At 29.1% G+C, this 15,370-nt stretch overlaps 1 protein-coding gene across 2 annotated transcripts; it reads left to right on the top strand.

The window, feature by feature from the left end:
• The first annotated feature begins 3,993 nt into the window (after nt 1–3,993).
• Nucleotides 3,994–11,667, top strand: LOC109800779 (general transcription and DNA repair factor IIH helicase/translocase subunit XPB1). Of its 2 annotated transcripts, none has more exons than XM_020361652.3 (20): nt 3,994–4,152; nt 4,253–4,302; nt 4,378–4,447; nt 4,551–4,710; nt 4,821–5,043; nt 5,142–5,198; nt 5,697–5,837; nt 6,363–6,443; nt 6,592–6,679; nt 7,274–7,611; nt 7,697–7,772; nt 7,858–8,051; nt 8,298–8,461; nt 8,593–8,665; nt 8,981–9,094; nt 9,317–9,397; nt 9,496–9,555; nt 10,231–10,314; nt 10,387–10,529; nt 11,185–11,667. In XM_020361652.3, the coding sequence occupies exons 1-20, from the start codon at nt 4,143–4,145 to the stop codon at nt 11,279–11,281; spliced, it is 2,304 nt and encodes a 767-aa protein (XP_020217241.1). In that variant the 5' UTR covers nt 3,994–4,142; the 3' UTR covers nt 11,282–11,667. The 2 variants fall into 2 exon arrangements, with proteins under 2 accessions (XP_020217241.1, XP_020217240.1); XM_020361651.3 differs by having other exon boundaries at nt 4,375–4,447.
• Nucleotides 11,668–15,370: the final 3,703 nt, after the last annotated feature.

Here is a 15,370-nt window from a genome sequence, read left to right as displayed (position 1 = left end):
TATTGTACACATTTACAAATCATTTTGTTTGTCTTTTTTTTTTCATTTAAAGGTGAAAAAACAATGAAAACTACAATAAAGGGTGTGTGAAAAAGGGGATGATCCACCATAAGGCAAGAGTTAAAGGCCAATGCAACCACCAACGATTTTGATTCCACCACAACCTTCTTGTAACTCAAACTCCAACCGTGGTGAAGACCTAAAATTGTAGCCCAAACCTCAAAGTGTTTTTGAAAGTGTGCAAACTTTTTTAAAAAACAATTCAACCTTTTTGTGTGTATGTTTTTCTTATGACTTTATAGTTTGGTATCAAAACTTGGTGATTGCTATGATGAATACCACTTAATATGGTTTATCCATGCACAAGCAAAATTTTACTATAATTTTATAAAATCAGTATATTAACCTCTTATTTAAAATATTAATCCCTCAAACTAATTCAACAATAGACTAAGCATGTTAGAAATATGAGCCTATTTATAAGGTAGTTCCATGACAAATCTAAATAAAAAAATATTGAACTAAAAGAGTTTCTAGTTATAAAACACCCTTCTTTGGTTGAAAATATTCATCAAACCAACATGTTATAATATTAGTTAGGTTATAGTAAAAAGTGTTTTGAATCACTAAAAAATAATAAAAGAATTCTCATTCTAGAATCTAAATTAAGTCAACAAAATACAATTCAATGCTAATCATTATTTATTTCAAATTAATTATATTATTTTCATTGACTTTGTCCACAATTGAGGGTTTCTTTATTTTATTTTTGCAATCACTTTGTGAAGGTATAAAATGATGGATTGTTGTTTTTTTAGTTTCATTCATTGTATTAAATACGGTAGTTCACTGATTTTTTTTTATTTGTTATACATTTATAGTTTTTTTTAAGGATAGGACTTTAGACTAAAATAAAAGGATAGGACTTTGGAGCCTTTTCTTGTTTTGTAATGACACAAATATCTATATTTATATATAAAAAATATAAATATGTTTATAATTATTTTTTATCTTCACTTTTAAAAAAATAATTTTATACTTAATTTTAAAATAAAAAAAAATCATCTATATAATTATTCAAATAAATTAATTATTTTTAACCACTCAAATTTTAAATTTCTTAATCATCTTAACTACTTAATTTTAATTTTTTTTTTATTGAAGTACTTTAATTTTATTGATAATCATAGTGATATTTGCCGATAGAAAAATTCTATATTTAATTAACATATAACATTTCAACTTCTTATTTGTTAAATAATTTGTTGATATTACTTTGAAATGATTGTAAGGACTATATATATATATATTATTTCTTATAACAATTTCATTAATATGTATGATCATATAATTTCATTATCACGAGGATATTGAATATATAATTTTTGTCAATCGTAAAATATGGTGCACACGTTGTGATTTGATTGCAGGCTTATATGACACATATACATATTTTGTGCACCAATCAACAACATTCCTGAGAACTATGAGAATTGTTTGGTCTATTTTTATTTATTGAAAATAGTTTTTATTTTTATATTTCTATTATTTTGAAAATATGTTTGTTTTGATTTTTTATTTTTTTTTTCGGAAATGAAAAAGTTGAAAATATGTTTGGTTTAACGATTACAGAGTTATTTTAAAAATAAACAATAAACATGTTTCTATATTTTAACAAAAATAAATTCTCAACGTGTAAATAAAAAGATCAAGTAATTTACAAAAATTATATAAAATATTGCATTCTTCTACTTATAAATGACTTATTAGGAACATCAAAGTTAATTTTATTATTCACACCTCAAACCAATTTAATGAAATGCTTATATTCTTAAAATTATTATATCAGGACTAAAAAAATATCAAAAAATAAAATATTATATACGAGAAATATGCCATATTCTTATCAAAAGATAATATGTATAACTATCAACACAATTTATATGTGACCCTTTAAATATTTTGTATACATATTAATTTTAATTATAAATAAAGTTTTACTTTTGATAATTTGTATAACAAAAATTATATTAAAATATAAAATAAATAATAATTAGGAATGAAAGATTAAGTAACAACGTAATATAACATGTACATTTTTTTTACAATAAAAATAAATAGTATGAATTTTTTTCAATAAATTTTATGAGTGTTTATTGAAAAAATTTCATTAAAAATAAAACTTTAACTTGTACCTAGTGACGGATCTAAAAATTTTAGATAGTGGAAGCAATAATTATTTATATATTTATAATATTAAAATTTTTACATATAATTTTTAAAAATATAAATATATATCATAATTATCTTTTACAAACTTTTATATCTATGCTTATGATTAAGGATGAAAATAAATTAAGTTAGACTATATTATATTATAATTTAATAAGTTTGATCCTAACTTTTTTTTAAAATACATGTTCTAAGTATGACTTATTTATCTATCATAGACATTTTTTAAATATTTTGTTAGAACTACAATCCTAAAAATATACTTTATAATAATTTAATACTAATAAAAACATAAAAATAAATATGTTAAATTGTATAAAAATCAAGTTTAATTTATTTATAATATAAACATGTTTTTAATATCTAATATAATATTTTAGATAATAATTTATTTCAAACATATTTTATAATAAAATTTTTAAATAGAATATAAATTTCCCAATCTTTTCCATTTTAATTTTTTTAATTAACGTATAGAATCTTACAATTTTTACTATTTTGATTTTTTAATCAATGTATACATAAATAAAAAGCACAAAAGGTAAATATATATATTACAAATTTTATTTTATCAAAAATTAAACTTTTTAAAAAAATTAATTCGTTATTAAAGAATATTTTTTATTACATAAAAGAACTAATCTCCTTCAAAACTTTGATAAATATGAAATAAATGAACAAATCTTTTAAATTTATATTTTATAATATGATAATCTAAATATATATATTTCTTTAATTAAAATATAATTTTTATTTTAAAAAAAATATTTTTTTGTGATAAAAAAATATGTGTGTGTAAAATGGTAGTGGGGGCATGTGCCCCCACTCTTTTTTTCGTGGATCCATGCCTGCTTGTACCCAATTGTTTAATTGATATGTGTATAGTATTAATTTTTTTTATCAAGTATTATACACTATTTTTGTGTGTGTTCCTTTCCTTCGTAAATATTGAGCACATCAAATTAATGATATTTCATAATTCAAAACCGATGTTCTACAATGTTACACACTGATTAAAAAAAAGTTATGATTAGAATTACATATTTTGTCACTGTATTTTTAACAATTTGTTTTCATTTCTTGAGAAAATTTTGAAAACAACATTTTTTCATTTTCAGGTTTTCACTTGTTTTTGAAAATATTTTCAATAAAAATATTTCCAACAATCTAGTCAAACATGTTTTCAATACCATTTTCTGTTCTCGTTGAAAATGAAAACAGAAAAGAAAAAACAAACCAAAGAGACCCGTAATGTTTTTATTTTGGAAACTTGTTCCCGAAACTCATCTTGAAATTTCAACAACATTCAGAAAATAACTTTTCAGAATTATAAATTACGATTCCAAAAGTAAGTTTTCAAAACTCACTCAAAATGTTACTTTTTTCCTAAGTATCGTCTTCTTCAAAAATTAATTTTCAAAACAGTAAAATCTTAATTCATTTTGAAAACTAAATTCCAGAAATAATTAATCTTATAATATTTCGGAATTTAGTAACTGAAAATTATGAAACTATAATCTAAAAATTAAGTTCAAAAGTTTACAAATATGTAAATATACATTCTAAAGTTAATTTCCAGAAAAAAAAAAACAAAAATGCACAATAGGTTTGAAAGAAGAAAACAAGAATGAAAATTTGGTCAGCCCAACACGAACAAAGACTATGTTTTGGGCCGGCCCATAGTGGTAGAGAAGCACGCGACTTGCACCGTCTCCTCCATCGCAGTTATAAGCGGTAAGTCGGTAACGGAGTAATGAACATCAGAATATATAAATTAGCAAATTCAGTCGCGCTTTCATTTCCGTCATCGATTTTTGATTGTTGCTGCAGTGCTTCATAGATAAAGAAAACTTTTAATAAAATAAAAAAGTAAACAAAAGTTCCATACCCTAACACAAGCCATCGGAATCATGGGATACGGTACTTCACCGTTCTTCCTAAATTTCTAAATTCTAATCCATCTATGAGATCAAATTTATGCAATAATAATAATAATATTCTTTCAATTTCACATTCACAGGTGAAAAAGGAGGACGACCCTTCAAAAAGCTCAAGGCCTCATCTAAATTCGTTAGTTTATATTTGATCCTTGCTTTCTGTATTTCTTTCTGTTAAATTTCGCTTTTCTTACACTCTTTGCAGCAGGAAGATCCTCGAAAAGGATTCGTCGACGACGACGATGTATATGGCGGCGACGATGCATACGACGATGACGGTAATGTTCATTTATATTTCATTTCAAATTTTAACCTCTTCCTTAGGATTAGAGCGTTGTTTTTGACGATGATAATGGATTGAGGGTTTTGCGCGTGAAACAGAAGGGAAAACTAAGGATTTTAGTAAATTAGAGCTGAAACAGGATCACACCAATCGCCCTCTGTGGGCTTGTGGCAATGGCCGCATATTCCTCGAGACTTTCTCACCTTTGTACAAGCAAGCTTATGATTTTCTTATCGCCATCGCCGAGCCTGTTTGCAGGTAGAAATTGTTGTTAATATGAGAAAGAAAAATAAAGTGCAATGATGTGTTACATTGTTAGAACTTAGAATGGTGCTTGGGTGTTTGATATTTGGAATGGTGATGGATAGGCCCGAGTCGATGCACGAATACAACCTTACTCCGCACTCGCTGTATGCGGCTGTTTCGGTTGGTCTAGAGACAGAAACAGTCATTAGTGTTTTGAACAAGTTGTCCAAGACCAAGCTTCCGAAAGAGATGATTAAATTTATACATGATTCTACTGCCAATTATGGCAAAGTGAAACTCGTGCTCAAGAAAAATCGCTACTTTGTTGAATCTCCATTTCCAGAGGTATAAATGATGCTTTCACTTCGTCTGCATCTCGCATTCCTCTGGTGAATGGTAAGAATGGTAAGATCTCACGCAGTTTGTCATACCATATTTGGCAGGTACTGAAGACATTGCTCAGGGATGATGCTATATCTCGAGCAAGGATTGTTTCTGAGGTGTGTCGTCACATTCTTTTATTTTTTTCTGACACCAACTTGTTTGGGATGGCTTAGGTTGATATTTTTGTTTAATTCCTTCTTTGTAATATAATTGGATTGTTCCCTATTCAGGCCTTGGTGATGGGTACAGAAATATTTATGTCCCAAATGCATAATCCTTGGATGTTCTGGGTTGATTTGTTGCCCTACCTGTAACTACAATGTAGTATTTCCTTGTCAGTGGATAGTTGTGGGGCATGACTGGATTGACTTCCTTTATTGCTGTCTGGTTTCTATTTTGATAATGCTAGTGCATACTTCAGGCGTTCTACTACAATGCTGCCATTTTGTGTTGAATTGGTTGCTAAAAGTCTTTTCTCCCTTTGTAGATTGTTGACAACTAAAAATTATAAATTTGGCTGTGAATTGCTTTTATTGACACTACCATGAATATTGTGTCGTCTTGCTGTGTGCATTCCTATTTCTAACCTTTCCCACATACGTATGTTTTTTTAGAGTGCAAATGGAGATGGATTTACCATCAGCAAAGCAGCTGGTGAAATTGAGGGCACTCATGATGAGTTGCTAAATGAAGCAGAAGTGGCAGCAGTTGCAGAGGAGAAAGAAGCCCATTCATTTGAAATTGATCCTTCTCAGGTAATATAGATGTGAGATTTTGGGAAAGGATTATAGTATATTTTTACTCCCTTGCTCTTGCTCTATTTGTTTTTCATTTTATGCTAAGAAGCACATATACTTCTTATTAGTACCCTTCGTGTGTCAAGTTAATTCTATCAAATTTAAGGAAAAAAATGAATATATACATCTATTCAGATTAGAACCAGCTAAATATACTTTTTAATGCTACATTATTTCTTCTATATGATGTAGCTTTGGCATTTTTTGGAGTGCTTCTAATTGCCAGTGATAAGTTTAAATACTTATCACTGTTAGAAGCCTTGCTTGTATTGTAGAATTCTCCTACACTTAAATAACAGTGTCAAAATATTCCATGAGTTTCATTACAAGAAGCTTCTAAGAAAATTAAATTTTTTGTTTGGGGCAAATTTGATGACAGCTATTTCAAAGAATAGATTAGATTGTTATTGTAAAACAGATTACAGTAACTGGACTTGCTTGGCATCAAGCTGTTTTATTTAGATTTCTCTGATTTATATACAGGTTGAAAATGTAAAGCAACGTTGCTTGCCAAATGCATTAAATTATCCCATGTTGGAGGAGTATGACTTCAGAAATGATACCGTGAGTAATGCTTTATATACTTGTGCTGCAAAAAAACATTGAGGATTATAATCAATATATTTACCGATGTTAAAATCTTGCAAACTTATGGTCATGGAGTTTAAACTTTTTGTGTAACTTATGCAGTATAACTCTTTTAATGCTGCAGGTGAACCCAGATCTTGACATGGAACTAAAGCCTCAAGCACAACCACGGCCATATCAAGAGAAGAGCCTTAGTAAAATGTTTGGAAATGGTAAGGCTGACAACATTTGCAAGGACACATCATCCTAAATTGAAGTGGCAATCAACTGTTATTTTAAATTGATCAAATTTACTTCTTGAATTATTTGTAGATGTAAAACACACTGTTCTAGTTTTTCATATTTGCAAGACTATACTTTTCAGCCAATGTAGTGTTGTGAAGGAAAATTGATGTTTTAGTAAAACAAAATATACAGACTTCAGAACACGTTTTAAAAGCATGCAACCTTTGCTCAATGGTTTTTCTCAATCTTTTATTATTATGTGGAAGCCACTAGGAATGTGTGTTGGTGATTGTGGGTAGGAGGTCTTATGCTTAAATTTCCTTCTCCCCACCCCCAACAAAAAAAAATAGTCCTCATAATTTTTTTTATACTTTTTAAATAACTTTGGAAATTGATGTCCTGGTATCATAAGTTATAATTAAAAGATCATGTCAAAGATATTTGGATTAATGTAACTTATCACTAGTGTAGTTAAGCGTTGGCCCTTGTTAATGACTTTTGTAGCATTAATGTCTGCAACAGGTAGTTACACATTGAAACATATATGACTTCTAATTGCAATTTAATGTTTACCTTCTCAGGTAGAGCAAGATCTGGTATAATAGTTCTACCTTGTGGTGCTGGAAAGTCTCTAGTTGGTGTTTCTGCTGCTTGCCGGATAAAAAAAAGCTGCCTCTGTTTGGCAACAAATGCTGTTTCTGTAGATCAGTGGGCTTTTCAATTTAAACTATGGTCAACTATCCGAGAAGAACAAATATGTCGTTTCACATCTGATAGCAAAGAGAGATTCCGTGGTAACGCTGGAGTTGTTGTGACAACATATAATATGGTTGCTTTTGGTGGTAAACGGTCTGAAGAATCTGAAAAGATCATTGAAGAAATAAGAAACAGAGAATGGGGATTGCTCCTCATGGATGAGGTTGTCATGCAACTTTATCATTAGTACTCCTTGCCTAAAATCTTAAGGTTGTTCCCTATGCATAATATTTTGACATGATAAACAGGTGCACGTTGTTCCAGCCCATATGTTTCGAAAAGTCATTAGTATCACTAAATCTCACTGTAAACTTGGGCTCACAGGTGTGCCAATTTTGGTTTGTTGTTGCTTTGTGTATGACCTTAACCTTTTCTACTAGGAGTGAAATCTTGACTATTGAAATTGCAGCTACACTTGTCAGAGAGGACGAAAGGATTACAGATCTGAACTTTCTGATTGGTCCCAAGCTGTATGAGGCAAATTGGTTGGATCTTGTAAAAGGTGGTTTTATTGCAAATGTACAGTGTGCTGAAGTATGGTGTCCAATGACAAAAGAGTTTTTTGCTGAGTATTTGAAGAAAGAGAACTCCAAGAAGAGGCAGGTAAGGCCTCTAGGAACACTGTAGGTGATAGAAAATTTAAGGGGTGATTATGAAATATTGGTTCTGCTGAAAATTTGATAATTTTCTGCAATAGACTGCATGTTTTGTGAATGTGGTTTTGAATTTTGATTTTTCTTGGATTGAAGAAGTTAGAAGTCTTTATGAAAACTTTTAATCGGTCAAAATCTATTCCCAGTTTACTTGCTTGAATTCATTTGTCTTAATTGATGATCTGTTCATCTGCAGGCACTTTATGTGATGAATCCTAATAAGTTCAGAGCATGTGAGTTTCTCATAAATTATCATGAAAGGGCACGTGGTGATAAAATTATAGTCTTTGCTGATAATCTGTTTGCTCTCACCGAGTATGCAATGAAACTGCGCAAACCAATGATATATGGTGCTACAAGGTGCTGAGGCCATATGTGTATATATATATTGACTTTTAATTTTTTGTGTTTTTGGAAGCTGTGATTTGGGTAATTGGGTTCTGTTGTTCTGAAGAATCTGATCCTTATTTTCTGATATGCCTTGTGTATAGCCATGTTGAGAGGACAAAAATTTTACAAGCGTTCAAAACTAGCAAAGATGTAAATACTATATTTCTTTCTAAGGTATGTGTTCCTGTTTTCTTTAATTTTATTTTGAGGCTTATTTGCTTTACTTTTCATGGATATGTCAAAGAACATACTGGTTTGGCATCTTGATGTTCATGCATATGAACACTTGAATGGGTATATCTTCATGACTTTTGTTGGGTTAGCTAGTATTTGTAATATGTAGAACTACTATGTTTTATAGCTGTCTGCCTTGATGCTTCCTGAGTTCCTGTTGATATTATTAAATATTGTTTTCTATTCCCTTTTAAAACTTAATAAAGAATGTGACAGTTGATAATCTAATACCTGCATGCTTCCTTATATTCTCAGGTGGGTGATAACTCAATTGATATTCCTGAAGCAAATGTGATAATTCAGATCTCTTCGCATGCTGGTTCAAGGCGACAAGAAGCCCAGCGTCTGGGTCGTATTCTTAGGGCAAAGGTCAGTTTCAAAATGTTTCCGGTATTATTATTTCTGAGTAGTCTTAGGACTACATATCATTGTTGTCTATCATAACTGCCCTACAGATTGAATTTAAACTTAAAATAACAACTGATTGTGGAAACGGGGAAATTTTCTGCTGCTTGTTTTTTTATGTTGTCTGTCAGTAATGCATTGTGTGCTTTTGGGTTGGCTGACATTAATTAATGAATTAAATGCCAGGGAAAGCTTCAGGATAGAATGGCAGGGGGCAAGGAGGAGTATAATGCATTTTTTTATTCCCTTGTGTCAACTGATACCCAGGTACATTTATTCTATGTCAAGTCATATATTGTTTCACTCATTGGGTCATACAGGATATTTATGCTGTAATGTACTCTTTGCGGTGTTTGTGTTTGCAGGAGATGTATTACTCGACTAAGAGGCAGCAATTTTTAATTGATCAGGGTTACAGCTTTAAGGTATTTTCTTTGAATTTTAGGTTCACTCGAATCACTCCATATGCTGCATTTCTAGTTATTTTTCCTTGAGACACACATGGGTTTGTACATTTGCTCTACTGTATTTGAAGTTTTCGATGTGTTAGATGGGATGGCATAATTTGTGGTCTTACATGGAACGAGCTGAACTTCCTTATGATAATGTATCTGTTCTTTTTTAGTAAAACAATTTCAACTGGTTGCTGCTTTGCTATGATCTTCTTTGGCTACTTAATTGTTATGTCCTTGAAATATACTATAAAGCAAGTCCTCAAATGCTGAAACACCGATGGGTAATTCTAAGATTTAATGTTGTTGCTATAACATCGCTTGTTTTTTCACATGAAGTACTCAAGAAAGACATCATTATATTTGGTGAGAAGGAAGAAAAGGAAAGAAACTAGCTAATATATTTGGACTCAACCCAAGTCTAAATACATGGTCACTTCCTCTTCTTCTCTTTCTGAATCACTAACCAAACAGTGCATTGATTAATGCATAATTGCCTGATTTTGTTGAACTGAATAGTCTAGAAAATCTCTTGTAACGGAAGTTCCAATGCGAAGCTTGATTATTTGTAATGTATGTCGGCCCCCCATAACTTTCTTCTCAAGATTTCAATCTATATATGCTTAGACTTTGATGATAACATGACAGGTAATTACAAGCTTGCCTCCTCCTGATGAAGGATCTCGTTTGAGCTATTATCACATTGAGGATCAATTGGCACTTCTTGGAAAGGTTTCCAACCTCGTACCCTTTTGACTTAGAATTGAGTTGTTGATTGGCAAATAACTAATGTGTATCTATCAGGTGTTGAGTGCTGGTGACGATGCAGTTGGATTAGAGCAACTAGAAGAAGATGCAGATGAAATAGCTCTTCATAATGCCCGTCGATCTCAAGGATCCATGAGTGCAATGTCCGGCGCAAAAGGAATGGTTTATATGGAGTACAGGTGCGTTATCATTTGTTTTCATGAAACCTTATGGTGTGTTTGGATATAAGATTTTAATGGAGTAATTCAATTTTATGAGAAATTTTAAATGCTTTGATGTAAAATGTTTTATTTGAATAGAGAATTTACAAAGAACTGTGAAATTTTTTTTAAATTGTAAAATTTTAAATTCTTTAAAAAGAAAAGTAAGAATTTGAATTTTTTTCCTCTCTTTTTCTCTTATCTTTTTTTTTTCTTTTTCAAAATTGACATAAGAAATATCAATAGTTTTTTTAACTATTGAATATTTAAAATTATTAAATATCATCTAATATTTTTTTTTAAATTATTAAATATTTAAAAATTGGCTAACATTTAATTTTAAAATTTCAATATATATATATATATATATATATATATATTTGGTTTAATCAATTTTATTCGTAATGAAAATTAAATTATCCTATTCTAACTAAAATTTTAAAAATTTAAATTGAGTTGTCCAAATAAGATATTTAAGAAATGATAAAAATTGAAATTATAATTATTCCAATTCTAAAAATTTAAAATTTTTTGAATTTATAAAATTCTTCGTACAAAGAAAACAGTCATCCATTAAATATACACAAACGTATAGATCTTTGGTGATGATTGCTCTGTTTTCTTTCCCGTGCAGTACTGGGCGTCACAAAGGCCAAGGACAGCTGAAGAGCAAGCCGAAAGATCCAGCAAAGAGACACTTCTTATTTAAAAGACGATATGGCGCAACCTAAATGGCCCTCTGGGAATAGAAACGACCACCAATGTGGCGTCTTTTGTAATGTACTGTACGAAAGTAATAATGTATTACTTGACATAATGCTGCTGGTTGCCTTTCCCCTAAAACTTGTATACATAGAAATCATTTGATGCTTGGAAAAGCTGGAATAATGCTTATTTTCCTCTGCTATCTATAAGGAGTGTGAACAAGTTTTTTCTTCCTCTCGCTTCATGTGAACAAACAAGCAACCAAGGTTATATAGGCAACTAACCACACTTTTATTTTTTAACCCCAGCACCAATTTGTGACGTGTATTCTGTAGAACATGATACATATTTATTTGTGGTTGTGCGTACTGGGCCAGCCTTGGAATCTATATTCTGCCGGAATTTCTTTTTACATCTCTCTTTTTCTTTTTTCCTCACACCCCTTCTGTGTTTTTTATTTATTTTTATAAATATTCTTGCCGAAAGTTAATATCCGCATTCTTGAAGAATTGTGGGTGATTCAGAAAAAAATTTCCTGAAAGTACTTTACGAATTTGTAGATGTCTCCTGAAAATTTATTTTCGAAATGTATTGATACATATCTCGGAAATAATATTGATATTGGGATGTATTAAATAAATTATAGAAATAATGTTTTTGGGACATCACATTCTTAAAATTACCTTTGAGAAATTAATTTTTGAAATGTTAAAATTCTAATCAACATGTATTTTCAGCTTTTACTAGCTCAGTGGAGGGTGGGGGAGGCTGGTAACGGCAAGAGAGGCAAAAAGTGAGAGAGAACCTTACCATGATTTTGCTAGGTCCCAAAATGTGTAAAATGATTTCATATGGTTGGAGAAGGCTACTATCTGGAGTGCATAATGAATGATGTTCTATTTGAATGTGAAACTGTCTTTTTATTTATCAGTAGCAATGTTGTAAAAAAATTTGGGCACGTTCTAGTTCTCACGACGTTAATGTATTTTCCTTAGTTAACATGACGGCGGAAAGGGAAACACATTGCATTATTTTCTGCTTTATGATTATAAAACTTTTTATTTTTATTTTTATCGAGAATCTATTTTATTTTTCTTTTATATATATATATATATAAAAGGAAGATATAGGATCATTCTTGACATTTTATAAGTTTTGGACGAAATAATAAATATAGATATTTATATATGTAATACATAAAAAATTAACAATAAAAATAATAAGACGTTATAGTCGTATCATTTGATATTTAAATATAAAAGATATATAAAAGATGATAATTTTAATTTATTTTTAAAATAATATAAAAATTATACCACAATTGTATGTGTAGTTTAAAAACAATATGTCCTCTTAATCATCAACTCTAGACAATTGTTGTTGCAAGCAACGTCAAGACAGAACTTTGAAGATAATATTAATTAGAGTATAAATATCCCCAAAGATTGTACCTGTGTTTATAGAACCTTCAAAAACAACTATAATCTTCCCCAAAAAAAATCAAGTAACCTACCAAGCCTTGATATTCGACCGGGTAGAACACTTTGGTACAAAGGCACTAAACTTAAAATAAACATAAGCGACGCTATTACATTGCCTTATATATAGGATTTCACTTCTCTCAAGTGAATAAAAATAAAAATATGTATTTTTAGTCATTTACAAAAAAAAAATGATTAATATTTCAACATGTGTACGTACGTAATATTAGTTGATTTTCTCATGAATAATCTCCAAATAGAATAATAGCAATCTTATACTGAAATACATATAGAGACTAGAGAGATACGTATACCCGGGGCTACATACCGTTGTGGCAGTGACTTTTGAGGATATGGTAAGTTAATTGATGGTGGAGTTGAATTTAAAAAGGGAGGGGGCATAGCTCTCATGAAAAAACACCAATTGTGTCACTATCACATATTTGAGGAGAATGGAAACTAGTTGACGGTGCCTTTTAGATACTTTAGACGTCCGTGAAGGAATCTTGTGTTTGCCAAGACCTATGGAGATTTAGCATTTGACTGCTTTTTTGGGACATTCTCTCTGCTTTAACATTGGCTTATGCAAACTAGTACGAGTTCATTTGATTTCTTCAATATGAATCCCATTCCAAATCAAAAAGCACTCATTACAGCTCAACTACGCTGAAGAGAAAGAAATTAGTGATGCCAAGTTTCTTTAGTATTCGTCCAAACATTTCTTTTTCTAATATTGGAGGGGCAGAGGGGAGTAAGCAAAGTTAAAATTTGTCACCACAAACCTGTCCTAATTTCTATAAGAAGACAAACCGAGAAATATATGCAGAAATAAAATAGAGAAATCGTCAAAAAATATCAGTGCTTCATGATCTAGCCATTAATTTAGGGAATTTATTAGATTGAAATTTTTAAAAATTATTTTAATATAAAAAAATTAAGATATTTTTTGAAAGACTTTTAAAACATAAATTTTGATTAAGATTTTATAATTTTGATTTTGATAGATTTTAACATATTTATATTAAAAGATTTTAAAGAATTTTATAAATTTTAAAAAACAACACGAATTTGTAAAACACATTTAATGCTACAAGAATAAAAAATATATGACTTAAATAATAAAGAAAGGTAAAATTAATATACCTTTTTTTTTTATATAAATAGTTGACTTTAATATTTTCTAACTAACATTTCTCCACATATCTAAAGTTATATTAGTCTTTCATACATTAACATATTTTCTTTCATGCTTTTAAGTTAAAATAATATGTTCAAAATTATATTTTCATTAATCGATAACATTGAAGATAAAGATTCATCCATCAATTTAATTGAAAATTCCTCATAATAACATTCTTTGCAAATAAAGTTATTTAGTGTTATATATGCTAATACAAGTTCAACTTGTATCTTAAATAGAAATAAAGGTTTTGACTTAAAAATTATGATTCATGATTTAAAAATACTAAATATCTTCTCGATCACATTTCTTAGGGATGTATAGTATAAATTGAAACCTTCATTTTTATTTTGAAGGTCATTACCATGACTCGCAAAATCTTGAAAATGATAAATGAGAGATGAATAAAAAGATAAAAAGAAAATGAAATAGAGAAGAAAATAAGAGAGAGAAAAGGAGAGAGAAGAGGAGAGAGAAGCAAGAAAGGTGAGAGACAAAGAAATAAAAGATAGGAAAGACATAGATGAGAAAGAGAGAGAAACAAAAATAGAGAAAGAAGAAACAAAAGTGGAGAAATGGAACGGAAAAGAAGTCGTGCAAAATCTTAAGAGTTTTAGTGAGATTGTTAAATAAGTGAATTACAAGTAAATTTTACTAAAAAGTTTCACAAACTTTATTATTCAAAATAATCCATTGAAATTTCTATTTGTTTAATACCAATAGACTTTTTTTAAGTGAAAAAAAATCTTAATTGAATATCATTAAATTTTAACGAACTCTTAAAAAAATCATTATTGTCTTATTTAAATACTACCAAATTTTGATATACTCATTAAAAAATCATAATTGTCTTGATTGGATACCATAAGCCTTTTTTATAATAAAAAGTATTTTAAAATTCATTAAAATACTAATCTAATGCACTTTCTTTAATTTAACTTGGGAGGGATTATTTACTCATAGAGTAACTTTTGATTGAACTACTTCATTCAATAATTCATAGTTTATATTTACTTTAAGTGATTTAACAGTTAATTTTTTTAATGAATATATGTTAATTTAAATTAATATAATAAAGAATTAAATAATTTTCAAAATTTAAAAACTTATTTATTTATTAAAAACTTTTAATTTAATAATTAAATTATTAAAATTAAATATATGTCATAAATTATTGAACAAAATAATTTTATCATAAATCACTCTTGAAATAAATATATCTCTCCAATTTAATAAATCTCATTCTTAGATAAGTGAGTGTAAGAGCATATCCATATCTTGTTGCTCTTGTAAGGGTAACCCAATGAACAACTTCAACCAAAATTTAACCATATTAGATAGCAATATTCCAGTTACTTGTATAGTTGTATTAGGTTACATTTGAATCGGTGGTAAATAATGAAGTGAAATGAAATGAAATAAAAATGTTATTTCATTATTTAGATATGTTGTAA

This window comes from Cajanus cajan, chromosome 2, assembly GCF_000230855.2.
Source record: "Cajanus cajan strain Asha chromosome 2, NIPB_CcT2T_4, whole genome shotgun sequence".
Lineage (NCBI taxonomy): Eukaryota > Viridiplantae > Streptophyta > Magnoliopsida > Fabales > Fabaceae > Cajanus > Cajanus cajan.
Note: the sequence above shows the minus strand (reverse complement) of the source record. Positions and strands in the feature narration are given on the sequence as shown.

What these genes read in the sequence shown, in the direction of transcription:
- LOC109800779 (XM_020361651.3), top strand. An exon ending in ATACTATATTTCTTTCTAAG is followed by an intron (nt 8,666 to 8,980) that starts GTATGTGTTCCT and finishes TTATATTCTCAG; the next exon opens with GTGGGTGATAACTCAATTGA. An exon ending in GTCGTATTCTTAGGGCAAAG is followed by an intron (nt 9,095 to 9,316) that starts GTCAGTTTCAAA and finishes ATTAAATGCCAG; the next exon opens with GGAAAGCTTCAGGATAGAAT.